Raw genomic sequence first — 15,463 nt, 5'->3', positions numbered from 1 at the left:
CCGTACCGGGTGTCCTGTCGGCCGCGTAGTAACTTCCTCACCTCCGTGAATGCAGCCCTGGCTCTGGCGACGCTCGCTGCATAGTCCGGGAAGATCGCAATAGACACACCGCTGACCTGTAATGGAGCCCGGGCTCAACACTTTGACACAGTCTTGGAAGTAGTGAAGTTTAGCCACAATGGCGCGTGGCTTCCCGTCTTTCCTCTTCGGTCCCAGCGTTCTGTGTGAGCGGTCGACCAGTATCTCATTATCCATTTGCAGCACGTCCTTCAGTAGTTAGGAGACCGAAGCTGTGGAGCTTGAGCCTTCCGTCTCAGCCACCCCAATTATCCTCACGTTGCACCTCCTCATTCTTCCTTCCATATCCTCACACTTCCCTCTGAGACCCGCCACCTCTGATTTTAAGTCTTCGACTGTGGTTTGTAACGTTACCACCCCGTCTGACCACATCGAGAGACCACCTTCCACGTCCTTAACTGAGGCCTCCATTTTGTTCATGTCCACGCGTAGTGCCGGAGAATCTCCGCCTTTAAGGCTGTGGTATCCACGCCAGACATCTTTGGCGGTGTGGACGGTGGTGGCTTGGAACTGGAAGTCAAGGCTTTTTCAGGCCTGCTTGGAGTCGGGACGTATTTGTATTTACGTAGGTTTGCTGTCATCTGTCCGTGTAAATAATGTCCATTGGTTTGAACAAATGTACCCTGAGTAAGATTCACTAAGTTTTGTAAATCCGTAAGTCCCTCTTAGTGTATGTATTATTTATGTTAGTTTGTTTTTTCTTTTCTCCACCCCCATAATATTGTTCATTTTCTGCCTACAGTGAAACATGATAGCAGCTATCTGTTAGTTAAAGCTGTTGACAGAAAGTGCACTGACTTGTGTGCTGTTTGGGAACAGTTGACAATGTTTATGTAAAGCTCACCTGAATATGTGTTCTCAAGTTAATGCTGGCCGTGTGGGAAGTTGAGACTTGAGAGCAGCTTCGTTCTTGGCTGACACAATAAACACCTAAACACATATGTTTTAGGCGTTTTTTCAGTCAAACTCATAAATTTGTCCAGATAGGGCCATGGAGAGGCATTGTTGTTATTGACATCATCTTCATCAATGCCATCAGCCCTGGAAACATCGAATCCCTATGCCATTTCGCGCGGACTGGTTCATTCATTCATTCAGTGGTCTGTGTTTAGATTTGTTTACTTCCTGATTTGCGGAGCTGGAGTGGCATGTCCCGCCCTATCCTGCCTCTGATTGGCCTACCCGTAATGTTTTGGCCTAACCTTACCCAATCGTGAGTCGTCATACTCATATCTAAACCAACCAACCAATCATAGTGGGTTTTCTACTGGGAGTTTATTTTTTTCACAAATCTTTATTTAGTCTGTTTCTCCGGACAGTAGCGTGACGCTACGTCACTTCTTGATTCTAAAAATAGCTGCACTACAGAGAACGCTACTTGGTTCAAAAGTAGCGACGCTACCACCACGCTACTGAGAAATGTAGTTAAGCTATGTAGCGTCGCTACTTGTAGCTAGCTACTGCCCATCACTGCTGATGGCCTGAGGATAGAAGCTTCTTCTGAGTCTCTCTGTGCTTGCCATGAGACTCCGGTATCGCTTGCCTGACCGCAGCAATTCAAAGAGGCAGTTGTTTGGGTGGCTGGAGTCTTTGATTATTCTCTTAGCCTTACCCATGCACCGCTTGTTGTAAATGTCTTGGAGAGTGGAAAGCCCACCTCAAATTGTCTCCTGACACCACCGCAACATATTCTTTACCTCTTCCAGGTAGGCCCTCTCATCGTTGGCAGAGATCAGGCCCACCACTACTGTGTCGTCAGCAAATTTGATGATTGTGTTGTTGTTCCACTGTGCCACACAGTCATGTGTGTACAGCGAGTAGAGGAGGGGACTCAGAACACAGCCCTGGGGGGCCCCTATGTTGAGCGTGATGGATGAGGAGGTGCAGTTGCCTGCTCTCACCACCTGGGGTCTACCCATCAGGAAGTCCAAGACCCACTGGCAGAGGTCATAGTTCAAGCCCAGGTCCCTGAGCTTGGCTATGAGTTTGGAGGGGACTATGGTATTGAATGCTGAGCTGTAGTCGATGAACAGCATTCTCACATAGTTCCCCTGGCTCTTGTCCAGGTGTGATGCTGCTGTGTGCAGCACATATGCAAATTGAAGGGGGTCCAGGTTGATGGGTAGGGAGGAACAGATGTAGCCCTTCACTAGCTTCTCAAAGCACTTCATGGCTATGGAGGTGAGAGCTACAGGGCGGTAGTCGTTGAGGCAAGCGGGCGTAGATTTTTTGGGTACAGGGATAATGGTGGACTTTTTCAGACAGGTGGGGATGACAGCCTGTTCTAAGGACAGGTTAAATATGTCAGTGAATACCGGGGCCAGTTGGTCGGCACAGAATTTTAGGACGCGGCCAGGGATGCCGTCCGGTCCTGCTGCCTTCCTGATATTCACTTTCTTAAAGGTCCTCCTCACCTCACTGATGACTTGTGTGAAATTAAATTGAACGTTTTTTGTGGCTGGCAGATATGATGTTGTACCGTGTGGTCCTGCTACCTACAGTACGAGTACACTCTGTCCCCTGAGGATGGAACCGGACAATGAGGAGGCATCAGTGGCGGACTGGGACACAAATTCAGCCCGGGACATTCAGACGCACCAGCCCACACACCGGCCCACGCACCGGCCCCGAAACCGGCCCACACAACGGCCGTTATGAAACACTTGTCCAGTATTAAACAACCCAAGGCTGTGGCTAAGGAGTCAACATCAGGGAGACCAAATCTACACCCCGCCCCTAGATGTGCACTCGTGCACAGTGCACACACACACACACACACACACACACACACACACATACATATACCGTTACTTTGGCTTTTTACTTTTTAGTAACATCTTAGTGCCTCATTAGCCTAGGGATTAAGGATACATGAAGTATTAACTACGCCATAATAATATTGAGGTTTTGATCCATAGAAAGGTCTGTGCTACACAATTTCAGTTAGATTGGATTTATTGTCCTTTAATTTGGCACTCATGACATTAGTTGCTTGCCGTTTAATCAACATCGAAAGACCCCCCACTTCCTCCCAGACACCCATTCCAAGAGTCTCAGTCTCTCTCAGTCTCTCAGTCTCTCTCAGTCTCTCAGTCTCTCTCAGTCTCTCTCAGTCTCTCAGTCTCTCTCAGTCTCTCAGTCTCTCTCAGTCTCTCTCTCTCTCTCTCTCTCTCTCTCTCTCTCTCTCTCTCTCTCTCTCTCTCTCTCTCTCTCTCTCTCTCTCTCTCTCTCAATAGTGACTCAGTATTAGCAGAGTTGATAGGAAAAGGGAAGTTTTGTCTGGGCTCTGCTGAGAAGTCATGGGTCAAATAGAAGGTGTGGGGGTGACTAGAGAAGATGGGGAAGTTGGTGAGTGGTGACTACTCCCATTTTCAGAATTTGAGGGTTCATTGGAATCTGATTATTCAGAATTCAATGAGGCAGAGAATGCTCTGATTCAGACTGACATCACATCTATATTCTGTATGCTGTTCCAACACTTTGTTGAGGCTTTATTGAATAAAATGTTCGAATACAATGTTTTTATCGCTGCACCATTTCATCCAATAGAGAAAAACATGTTATCTTCACTAGAATTGAAAATAAAGTTGAAATCTGTGCTAGTAGTGATGGACCCAGTAGTGGGGGCAGTATGGAAGAAGATACAAATATACTAGGGATGTTCGATATTGGCTTTTTTACCGATATCCGATATAGTCCAACACTTACATTTCCGATACCGATATCAACCGATACCAATATATGCAGGGTTTCCCCCCCAAAAAACGAATAATTTCAGGTAATTAACATATCTCTTGTTGTGGAATTAACACAACATTATGCATACTTTTGACAATAAATAAAATCAGAATTTGTTCTTACTTGCTTGCCTGGGTAAATAAAGGTTAAATAAATATAAAAAATAAAAATATTTCATTTTTCTTTTTTTTAAAACGGATACCAATAATTTCCGATATCACATTTTAATGCCAATATCGGTAGGCCGATAATATCGGACATCACTAAAATATACACATTATAATACACAATTTGAAAAGTAATGTCATGATCTAGGTGTCTTTTATAAACGTTTTCATTCTACTGGATGAAGCTCAACTTCATCATGGCTGCTTGCCATCTCTCTCTCTCTCTCTCTCTCTCTCTCTCTCTCTCTCTCTCTCTCTCTCTCTCTCTCTCTCTCTCTCTCTCTGCATTCACACTCACACACGCTACTGGTGGTCATGAGCAGCATCAGCAAACACAGCTGCCCTGTGGCAGACTGACGGAATCATGTCTGCTATTCAGCGCCAACCACCATCAACAACCTTCATAAATACATTCAACATTAATGGAATAGGCTAACTACCAACTTAGCTGTAGCAGTTAGCTGTTATATGCAATCACATTTGTTTAACTACGGGGTAGTAGTTGACCGAGTTGTTAGCTTAAGCTAGTTAGCTGTGGTTATTTACAAACATGTAGATGAGACTAATCATATCGAGAACATGGCTAACAGTTGGGAATTCTAAGGTACATCTTATTTAAGCATGTAAAATGGCAACTAATCAATTCAATCAATTAGATTACCAATATTATATCAACATGAAAATTTGGAAGGGAACATAATAGTATTTTATTTTAGTATTTACTATTATAATATTAGTAGCCGATTAATTTGCAGCCCGTCCTAGGTTCTGATTGGCTCTCTAGGTTAGCACTTTAGCTTCTGATGCTGTGGTGGGCACTAGTCCTAACATTGCTAACTAAACTTTTAGTCAGAGAAAAAACTTCACGAGTCACGACTATTTATGTCCACGTGCTGTAAGGAATCAGGAATACGGAAAGCACATTGTCTTGTAATAGAATGACTGAAATCACTGCAAGAGCTAGTATAGGCTAGCTAGCCCTCATGAACCGGCAGACACCAACAGTAGAATATGCACTAGGCTACTGCACGCACCTGTCATGTTACTGTTGGTTCCTTCCACTTGAACTTCATCATTATTAGCAGCAGCAGCTACTCTAACGAGAGCCCTTCCTCTACTAAACATGTCTGTAATTTTAGAACATTGTTCTGTGTCTTTTACTAGCAATTTTTTTTTTTATTCTATCTTTTTCAGCTCCACTTTTTTTTTTTTTTTTTTTCCTCCATTTCTGCGCTTCTAGGCCTACTCGCGGTTGGGAGGAAACGTGAATCTCATTCACTGATGTCTCATGTCTCATTCAAGACAAAAACAAAAGCATGTCTTTCACTTAACACCAAGAAAACAGTGTCTATGATGTTCACAAAGTCACCAGTAGAGGTCACTCACTCTAATGTGTTTCTGGGAGAGGCGGAGCTGGACATTGTACATTAATTCGGGAGCATGTCTATGTTCCCCGGGTCCTATGTTCCCCGGGTCCTATGTTCCCCGGGTTCTATGTTCCCCGCTTTGATTGATTGAAATTTTTAGACCACCAGCCCTGATTCCAAACTCTAACCGTAACCAGTTCGAAAGAGGGCCTAAGCTTAACCAGTTCGAAACAAGGCGGACATTCATAATTAATAAAATAATAAAAATTTATAAAAATGTCAATCTATTAATCAATCAAGCGGGGAACATAGGACCCGGGGAACATAGGACCCGGGGAACATAAGGATGATCCCATTAATTCAAGTATCTTGGGGTCACATTGGACTCTACATTGACCTTCAAAAAGTCATGTGAAGAAAGTGACAAACAGTCAAGTTTAACATCGAAAACTTCAGGCAGATCAGGCCCTGCCTGCCAGTTAATGCTGCAAGGATGTTTCTGCATTCAATGATTTTATCACACATCGAGTACTGTTTTATCAACTGGTCTCTTTCATATGTCACTACTCTTACACCAATAGAAATACTCTACAAAAAAGCCATAAAAGTATTTGATAGGAAACCAATTTCATTTCATCACTGTAATGTTTTAGAAAAACATAACATGCAACAAGGTTCTGCATGGACTTGCCCCTCCCCCATTGAATGAGTTCATCCAACAGAAAGCAGACACTGGCATTACCACCAGGGCCATCAGTAGAGGGGACTGTAAGGTGCCTTTTCGGTATACTACCTTTGCAAAAACTGTGTTCTCTGTTAAAGGTGGTAACTACTGGAATAGCCTACCAGTTGTGATTAGAGAGTGCCCTACATACTCCATGTTCAAGACCCATCTTAAACTGCATCTTAAGGCAAACCAGAACTGTGATTATTTTTAATCTGATTTAGTTTATGCAACTTGTTTATTGTTTTATTGCCGGCCCACACAATGGCCCACATACTGGCCCACATAATGGCCCACACACCGGCCCACATACGGCCCACACACTGGCCCACATACTGGCCCACACACCGGCCCACACACTGGCCCACATTAGTGGCCCACACATTGACTCACACACTGGCCCACACACCGGCCCACACACTGGCCCACACACTGGCCCACACACTGGCCCACACACTGGCCCACACACTGGCCCACACATTGACTCACACACTGGCCCACACACCGGCCCACACACTGGCCCACATACTGGCCCACACACCGGCCCACACACCGGCCCACATACTGGCCCACACACTGGCCCACACACTGGCCCACATTAGTGGCCCACACACTGACTCACACACCGGCCCACATACTGGCCCACACACTGACTCACACACCGGCCCACATACTGGCCCACACACTGACTCACACACCGGCCCACACACTGGCCCACATTAGTGGCCCACACACTGACTCACACACCGGCCCACACACTGGCCCACATACTGGCCCACATACTGGCCCACATACTGGCCCACATACTGGCCCACACACTGGCCCACATACTGGCCCACACACTGGCCCACATACTGGCCCACACACTGGCCCACACACTGGCCCACACACTGGCCCACATACTGGCCCACACACCGGCCCACATACTGGCCCACATACTGGCCCACACACTGGCCCACATACTGGCCCACACACCGGCCCACACACCGGCCCACATACTGGCCCACACACTGGCCCACACACTGGCCCACACACTGGCCCACACACTGGCCCACATACTGGCCCACACACTGGCCCACACACTGGCCCACACACTGGCCCACATACTGGCCCACACACCGGCCCACATACTGGCCCAAACACTGGCCCACACACTGGCCCACACACCGGCCCACACACCGACTCACACACTGGCCCACATACTGGCCCACACACTGGCCCACATACTGGCCCACACACTGGCCCACATACTGGCCCACACACCGGCCCACATACTGGCCCACATACTGGCCCACACACTGGCCCACATACTGGCCCACACACCGGCCCACACACCGGCCCACACACTGGCCCACACACTGGCCCACATACTGGCCCACACACCGGCCCACATACTGGCCCACACACTGGCCCACACACTGGCCCACACACCGGCCCACACACCGACTCACACACTGGCCCACATACTGGCCCACACACTGGCCCACATACTGGCCCACACACTGGCCCACACACTGGCCCACACACTGGCCCACATACTGGCCCACACACTGGCCCACATACTGGCCCACACACCGGCCCACACACCGGCCCACACACTGGCCCACATACTGGCCCACACACTGGCCCACACACCGGCCCACACACCGACTCACACACCGGCCCACATACTGGCCCACACACCGGCCCACACACCGGCCCACATACTGGCCCACACACTGGCCCACACACTGGCCCACACACTGGCCCACACACTGGCCCACACACTGGCCCACACACTGGCCCACACACTGGCCCACACACCGACTCACACACCGGCCCACACACTGGCCCACATTAGTGGCCCACACACTGGCCCACACACTGGCCCACATTAGTGGCCCACACACTGGCCCCACAAAAAAAAAAAAAATATATATATATATATATATATATATATATATATTTTTTTGGACCAGCCCACTTTGGTTCCGGCCCATCGGGATTCGTCCCGAACGTCCCGATGGCCAGTCCGCCACTGTCTGGGAGGCATGACCGCCCAGGAGCTGGTGCTAAGGCAGCGGGCCGAGCTGCTGCATGCCCTGTGCAGGAGGGGATCGGCAGGCGGCCTGGAGAGTGTACTGGACGTGTTACTGGCCCAGGGGGTAGTCGTCTGGGAGGAATATCAGAATGTCCAGGTTCCAGGCAGGGCTCTGTACACCAACGCCAGGCAGTTGCTAGATCTGGTATATGCAATGGGTGTCACGATCCGCTCCCCCAGCCTGGCACCACTCTCCCTCCGTTTCCCCAGGCTGGTCACACTGCCCCTCCGCCTCAGAAGGCCTGCCCTACACCCCCCTCTAGTGGAGTGTTCCCGGTACTCCCTGGACTCAATGTGTTACTACTCCCTCTGTTAATCATATGTAATCTCCTGTTGTCCTCAATGTTTACGTCAATGTTCAATGTGTGTATTGTATTCCTGTGTGTGCTACCTGCTCTGTTTCCCGGTCTGGTTTAGTGTTGTATTTGTATGTATCATCGTTGTTCCTTGATGTCATGTTATCTATTGTTGTCATTGTTTGTCGTCCAGGTGTGTCTTGTTAGTAATCAGTCTATTAGTCCCCCTATATATTCTGTCTGTTCCTGTCACTCCCCTGTCGGTTCATAAACGTTTCTTGTGACTTCCGTTGTTATCATTATCTGCCAGCTTAGGCTGTGGTACAATTATGATTTTGTTGTTGTAGTTTAAAGCCTTGTGAAGAACGAGTAAAGCTTATTTCCAAACTACACCCCGTTGTGTCCTGCCTCTCTCTCTCTCGATCCTGTTATTGCGCCTGGGTCCACACCACCAACAACGAATCCTTACAATGGGTGTGGATGCCTGTGGGAAATTCCTCGCCGCACTCAGCCAAGTGCTACCCGAGGCCCAGAGAGTAGGCCTGTGTTTTGGAGAATGTTGTTCTGATCTAGAGGATACATGGGAACCCTCTGGCACAGCCACCCAGGCCCTGCTAACTGACAGACCAAACCTCATTGTCAGGCTGAAGGGTAGCATTGATGGAACTCTCAGGGTGCTACTTGAAACAGGCAGCTTCACACCGACTGATTGCAATGAGGTGCAGCTCCCTCTGTACACACCCTCTCAGCGGGTAAACACTACACTCCACGAATATGAACTGGTTCGATGACAATCCTCTCTTCCATTTGATGTGTTTGTAATCTGAGTCATAGTTATTTTGGCTTCAAGACTTGTATTTGTAATTGTTGATTTCATTCAATGATCATTTTAGCAAACAGTTTCAGATATTGTTTTAACTAACACATATTTTTGTGATAGTCTAAATATTAAAAACATTGCTTATTCCATTTTGTGTCCTTTTGCGTCATCATATATTGAAGAAAATAATTTAGTTGATGCCTTTCATGTGTCAATCAGGCAAGGCATTTGCTTGATCACGTCAGGTCAAAGGGGGAGTCAGCAGCGAAGGTGCTACTAATAGGGACAAGAGTCGCCATCACAACAAGAGAAGTGGACTCAGCCCAACGGTATTTAATCAGCATACATAAAGCTAACAAACACACACACACACACACACACACTTGTACAACGTAACCAGCAGGTTAAGATCACACGAGAATCTTGTCATGCAATGGTGGTCCGCACAGTGTCCTTTGAGGAACTACTGGCGGTATCAGACCATCTGGTAGGTCAGGTTATGCGCAACAACCCACATGCATTATAAAGTACTTGTATGTATATGGTCTTATTTCTGATATCTATCGTATCGATATATCGTCCAAGATCTGCTGTTTCAGCACTGCTGCTGGCCCAACAGAGACCAGGACCAGCTCTTCCAGTTCATCCTGGACCACCCGCACCTCATTATCTTCACCTTCGATGGCCTGGATGAGCTCAAGCAGAGCTTCTCAGACGAGCAGAGGCACTGCTGCCCCACCCAGCCTGTGCCCATTCCTGTACTATTGTTCAACTTACTCCAGGGTTCCCTGATGAAGGGGGTGCAGAAAGTGGTGACTAGTCGCCCGGAGGCAGTTGGTCCCACTCTGAAGAGGTATCTCCGCAAAGAACTCTTCCTGAAAGGATTCTCCCCAGGTGGGATTGAATGCTTTGTGAGGAAGCATCATTGTGACCCTGCTGTGGCTGCCAGGGTTCTGGAGTACCTACAGAACAATAAACCCCTACTGGCCCTGTGTCATATTCCAGTTTTCCGCTGGATCATCTCTAAGTGCTATAAGGAACTGCTAGGCTGTGGAGATGTCAGTCCACAGACCATCACATATGTTTACTTGATGATCCTGCATAATTTCTTTTAGCATCAAAGCCCTCAGAAGAAAGTTCTAGGGGTAGGTTGGGTCCAGGGGCACTTAAACACTGCCTTACACCTGGGGCAGCTTGCCTTTGAAGGCATTGGAGCCTCCTGCTACAGTATGTCTTCTCAGATACAGAGCTACATACATGTGGGGTAACTGAGGAGGATATCCACATGGGCTTCCTCATCCACAGCCAGAGTCTCTCCTATGTATGCTCTAAGTCTAAACAGTATGAATTCCTGCATATGACCTTGCATTGCTTTTTTGCCGCTCTGTACATTGTTCTGAGCAACAACATGGACCGATCAGCCATCCATAAGCTCTTCCAGATCCAGGATGTGCAGCCGACTGGTGTGAGCAGTGCATATTTCGGGTCCTGCCTGACCTCCACTGCCAAACAAGAAGGGAATTCAGAGGCCAAACAGACAGCAGAGACACCCAACCTGCAGATCATGGCCACCTTCCTGGCTGGCCTCTTGTCCCAATGGTATCTGAACCTTTGGCTGCACTGCTGCCCTGGCCTAAACCTGGACAGCAAGGGCAAGCAGGTGGTGAAGTGCCTGTCCAAAGGCATGGAGAAGCACTTTAAGTCCATCCCCAGGCCATCAGGTTGCTCAACGAACAATAACACTATGCAACAACCATCAAATGCACACACAGCACACACATCCACACGCACACACTCACTTTAAACAAACAACCCACTGCAGCACCCACCCTACACACTTTAGAACACCTAGACACACTTTATATTTATTGGCAAATAATTTGCACTACAAAGCATACCTCAGGACACCTTACTGTAAATTGTACCTAAATTGAACCTCATCCCATGTCTGCTTTGCACTATATAGTATATTGTATATTAGTATATTGCATAGTATATTGTATGGTAACTCAGTTACTTCTATTCTGCATTGAACATTGTACATATGTACATACTGAACACTTGTGTCTTCTATTTTTTTACTTTTTTACTTGCTATACTTATTTTATTTCATACTTATCTTTTGTCTAGCATAGTCTCTGGAGCGTAACAGAAAGAAGCATTTTGTATAAAAGTATTCTGTACTTCTGTATGACAACTATTAAAGAAACTTGAAACTTGAAACTAGCCTGTGGAGGGCGAGAAGAAGAGCATGCATGCCATGCCGGACTTCGTCTGGCTCATCAAGTGCATCTATGAGATGCAGCATAGCAAGCTAGCAAAAGAGACCATGGCTAAACTGGAGGTAGAGCATCTGAAGCTGACCTACTATAACATCGGGCCTGTGGAGTGTACAGCACTGGCCTATGTGCTCCAGCATCTAAAGAACCCTGTGGGTCTCCAGCTGGACAACAACCAGCTTCTGCCCTGCATGCATGTGTGTTATTCCCTTTAGTAAGTATTATTATTAATGAATTAATTTATTCATGTATTAATTTACTCATTTAATTTACATTAATTCCAACCATGAATTAATATATCTGTCCACATCAATGGAACAGGATTACAGATATTACAATGTTCAAGAATAGAACCATACAAAATATGCTCAAGCCTCCTGTTTATGTTTACCCCACCAGCCTCAGAAACAACAATATATCAGATGAGGGTATCCGCAAACTCATTGCTAAGGGTATCGAGTGTGAAAGCTTCCAGAAGATTGCGTAAGTAGCACAGTGAGGACGAATAAGAGGAATTGTCACAGGAAATTACAAACAACAGTTGAAGAAACGTTATCAGTTTGTTTCTCCCCAGGCTGTTCAACAACAAGCTAACTGACGCCTGCACACAGCACTTCTCCCATCTGTTGAAGCACAAGCAGAACTTTGTTGCCCTGCGGTCAGTGTTTTCATTAGATATAGATTCAATAGTACCAGTGCTTCTGTAACTCATTCATTAACTCATCATTAGTTATGTGTGCTGTGAAAGGAATGGCAAGTGAGCTCCTCCCTTTAGTTTACAAATACGTCATCATCATAGTTTGATGGTAATTTCAGTTTAACCATGGTACCGGCCATTGTATACATAATTATTTACCATGGTACTGCAAATGTCATGTCATATAATCTATAATTTAGTCAGTGACCAAAGAATTATGGAAATACCATGATATTTTTTCGTAAGGGTTCTGATACTGTTTTTTAGGCTGGGCAACAATAATATAACAGCACGAGGGGCAGAACAACTGGCAGAAGGACTGAGATTGAATCAGTCCCTACAGTTCTTAGGGTGAGGCAACAGTCTCCTTGTGAAATTCTCCACAACCTATTGATTATTCATTCTCCAGTCCTAAACCTTTTCTCTTTATTGTCAGGCTTTGGGGGAATCATTTAGGTGCAGAGGCCCTCGCCAGTGCCCTAAAGGACAGCAAAACTCTAGTGTGGCTCAGGTAATATGAAAGTTCTTGGTATCTACATCTATGGATCTCAGGGAATGTATTCCCAGTGTCCGAAATATTGTGTCGGTTACTAGGCTTGAGTAAATTGTGATGAAACAAAGGAGAATATAAATTATGATTTTTCTTTGCATCTTTGACGGTGATGCTAAAAATGACCAGGCATGAAGAACTGCCACTGAGCTGGAAATATGGCACTCTTGGGATTGGAATATCCTTATTCAATTATGAACAACACATGACTTGAAATACAGATGATAGGCAAAGGTAATCTATCTTTCTGAGTTATGACTGAAATTATATTTGTGTCTGGTCACGGCAGCCTGGTAGGAAATGGTGTGGGCACTACAGGAGCTTGTGCCCTCGCCCAAGTCATCAAGAACTGTACCTCACTTGAAGAACTCTGGTAAGTAAGCAGTGTGTTTATTTTGTGTACACTGTATACCTACGGCATTTTGTCAGAGTGAATTATTTGACATTTCATTGTTGTCTTTCCTCTTAGAGGTTAACAAATAACTGCATTACCAGAACGGGTGGAATGTCTAATTCAAGCCCTGGAAAACAACACCATTATGAGATCAGTGTGGTAAGCAATGTGTACATGCATTTAATCATTTTAGATGTACATCTACAATCATACTGACTTGATGTTTTCACTGTAGGTTGAGAAATAATGAACTCAGCCAGGAGGAGGTGTATATAGATGGCCCAGCGAGAAGCCCGTCTGATTTTCTGACGGGAGCAAAAGGTCACAGTCAGACCCAAAGAAAAACAAAGTGTAATTTCAGTCCCTTCATTTGTTATTTATTAGAATTGTGTATACTATTGTACAATTGAGGTGTTACTTGTTCTAAGTGTACTTGGGTTTTCTGTTCACAAGGTAAAATTGCCTGTGGCATCTAATACAGTACAGTACGTGCTAGTTGTATGAACACCAACATCAAGGTTTACATTGCAACTACATTGCAACTTTTGGAATATTGAGTTTTTGTCATATTTGTTGATGTCATTTATCAGTTATACAGTATATCAGTTCAGAATAGTCTGCCCTGAATAAACTTGAAGTGTCTATTATGCCTGTTTTCCAAAAGCCCCTGTGAAAACAATCAAGTTGGAAATATATGGAGCTTTTTTTTTTTTTTAATATAAATAACTTATTACATATTAATATGATATTGTAAGGAAGGGGCAGGACCAGATAAGCTTTGCTTCTTTCTGTCCCTTCTCTTACCTTGTGCAGGACCTTCTTGAGATCACGTATACAAAAAACCTAAGCAAATGAATAAAGGGAAGATGATTAAACATAATGTTTTGTAGATACAGTACTGAATTCTGCCATCTGGACACATCCAATTTGAAATATTAGTATAGAATATAGAATATCTATAAATGACCTTATTATAGCCAACTTGCACATCTATGGATCGGGCCAAATCTACTCTTTCCAAAGGCATAGTTCGAGTTAGATTTAGTATCTATTTTAGTATTATATTTTAGTATATTGGATTTGTCTATTTTTTAAATGGAATCAAACCATAAACAAGGTGGCCTATTGGGATGTTAGATCCTAATGCTCCTAGTGCTCATTTTGTGCATGTCTTTTTTCTGTTGTGAAGCACTTTGAGCTGCAATTTTTGTATGAAAGGTGCTAAACTTTATACAAATAAAGTGTATTATTATTATATTAATATTTGTCTTAATTTCATACACACACATCACTACCATAGGCTATAGTCAAATATATAATGTACAAAAATATGCAAAATGCAATCATTTCAGTTATGTAGGTAATATGGTACAAGGAAACCAGTCAATTCTGTAATACATTATTAGCTAATGGTAATAAATGGCCCTGGGTAACCAAAGAAAGATATTCTATCTATGGTTATACTTTTGCGAAATATCAGCCACTTCTCTGCAAATGCCTTGTCCTTTGGTGTCCTCCCATTGTCCTGCAAAAGTGCCGGAGTGTCCTGCCATGTCTTATACTATCCTGGAGTGGCTGTCGTACACTGTCCTACAATTGCAGGACACAACACCCCCGTGACCAGACATCACAGGCCAGTTGGGGCAACACACACACACACACACACACACACACACACACAACACACACACACACACACACACACACACACACACACACACACACACACACACACACACACACACACACACACAAACACACACACACACACCCCTTGACACTCAATCTAAGGACAATAACAGGACACACTAGAACTGTGGCAGGACACACTAGGATAACAGTAGTATGAAACCCAAGGACAGATTTTTCTCTCATGTCAATTAATTAATATTGTTGAAAGCTCTCTGTCAATTATTAATCAAGTGAATAGCCTGAAAAGGGAAATTAATTACCATTCATTTGTGTAAAAAGTCACCATTCTGTTTATGCTTGACCATGATGGGGGTCGTGAAAAGACATGTGTCTGTTTTTAGGGATCACATAAAAAAAAGGTTGAGAACAACTCTACCTAGTCCCACAATTATTTATTAATAATAAATGGCGGGGGGCGGGGTAACAGAAGGCAGTGGAGAAGAGCTTTGAGACGGGATTGTAAAATTGAGAGAGACCGAGTCGGAGGGTCTCAAACTCTATGATATTTTGCGGCCCCCTACTTGACATCAAAGTAAAAATGTTTAATGTTGTGCGACTTGTACATCACTTTGTTCAACTTT

The 15,463-nt window shown here is 45.1% G+C and overlaps 1 protein-coding gene across 1 annotated transcript; it reads left to right on the top strand.

The window, feature by feature from the left end:
• Positions 1-8,104: 8,104 nt before the first annotated feature.
• nod2 (nucleotide-binding oligomerization domain containing 2) lies at positions 8,105-13,499 on the top strand (the record flags this gene model as incomplete). Its single annotated transcript, XM_084337116.1, is given in 16 exon segments — positions 8,105-8,430; positions 8,815-9,202; positions 9,490-9,599; positions 9,845-10,382; positions 10,386-10,496; positions 10,499-10,984; positions 11,498-11,763; positions 11,949-12,032; positions 12,124-12,207; positions 12,514-12,597; positions 12,683-12,757; positions 13,086-13,169; positions 13,268-13,297; positions 13,299-13,349; positions 13,426-13,465; positions 13,467-13,499. Coding segments are annotated over 16 exon segments (2,790 nt in total).
• Positions 13,500-15,463: the final 1,964 nt, after the last annotated feature.

Source organism: Notolepis coatsorum (genome assembly GCF_963971535.1).
Source record: "Notolepis coatsorum genome assembly, chromosome: 20".
Lineage (NCBI taxonomy): Eukaryota > Metazoa > Chordata > Actinopteri > Aulopiformes > Paralepididae > Notolepis > Notolepis coatsorum.
The sequence above is the reverse complement of the archived record's forward strand: the minus strand, read 5'-3'. Positions and strand labels throughout refer to the sequence as shown.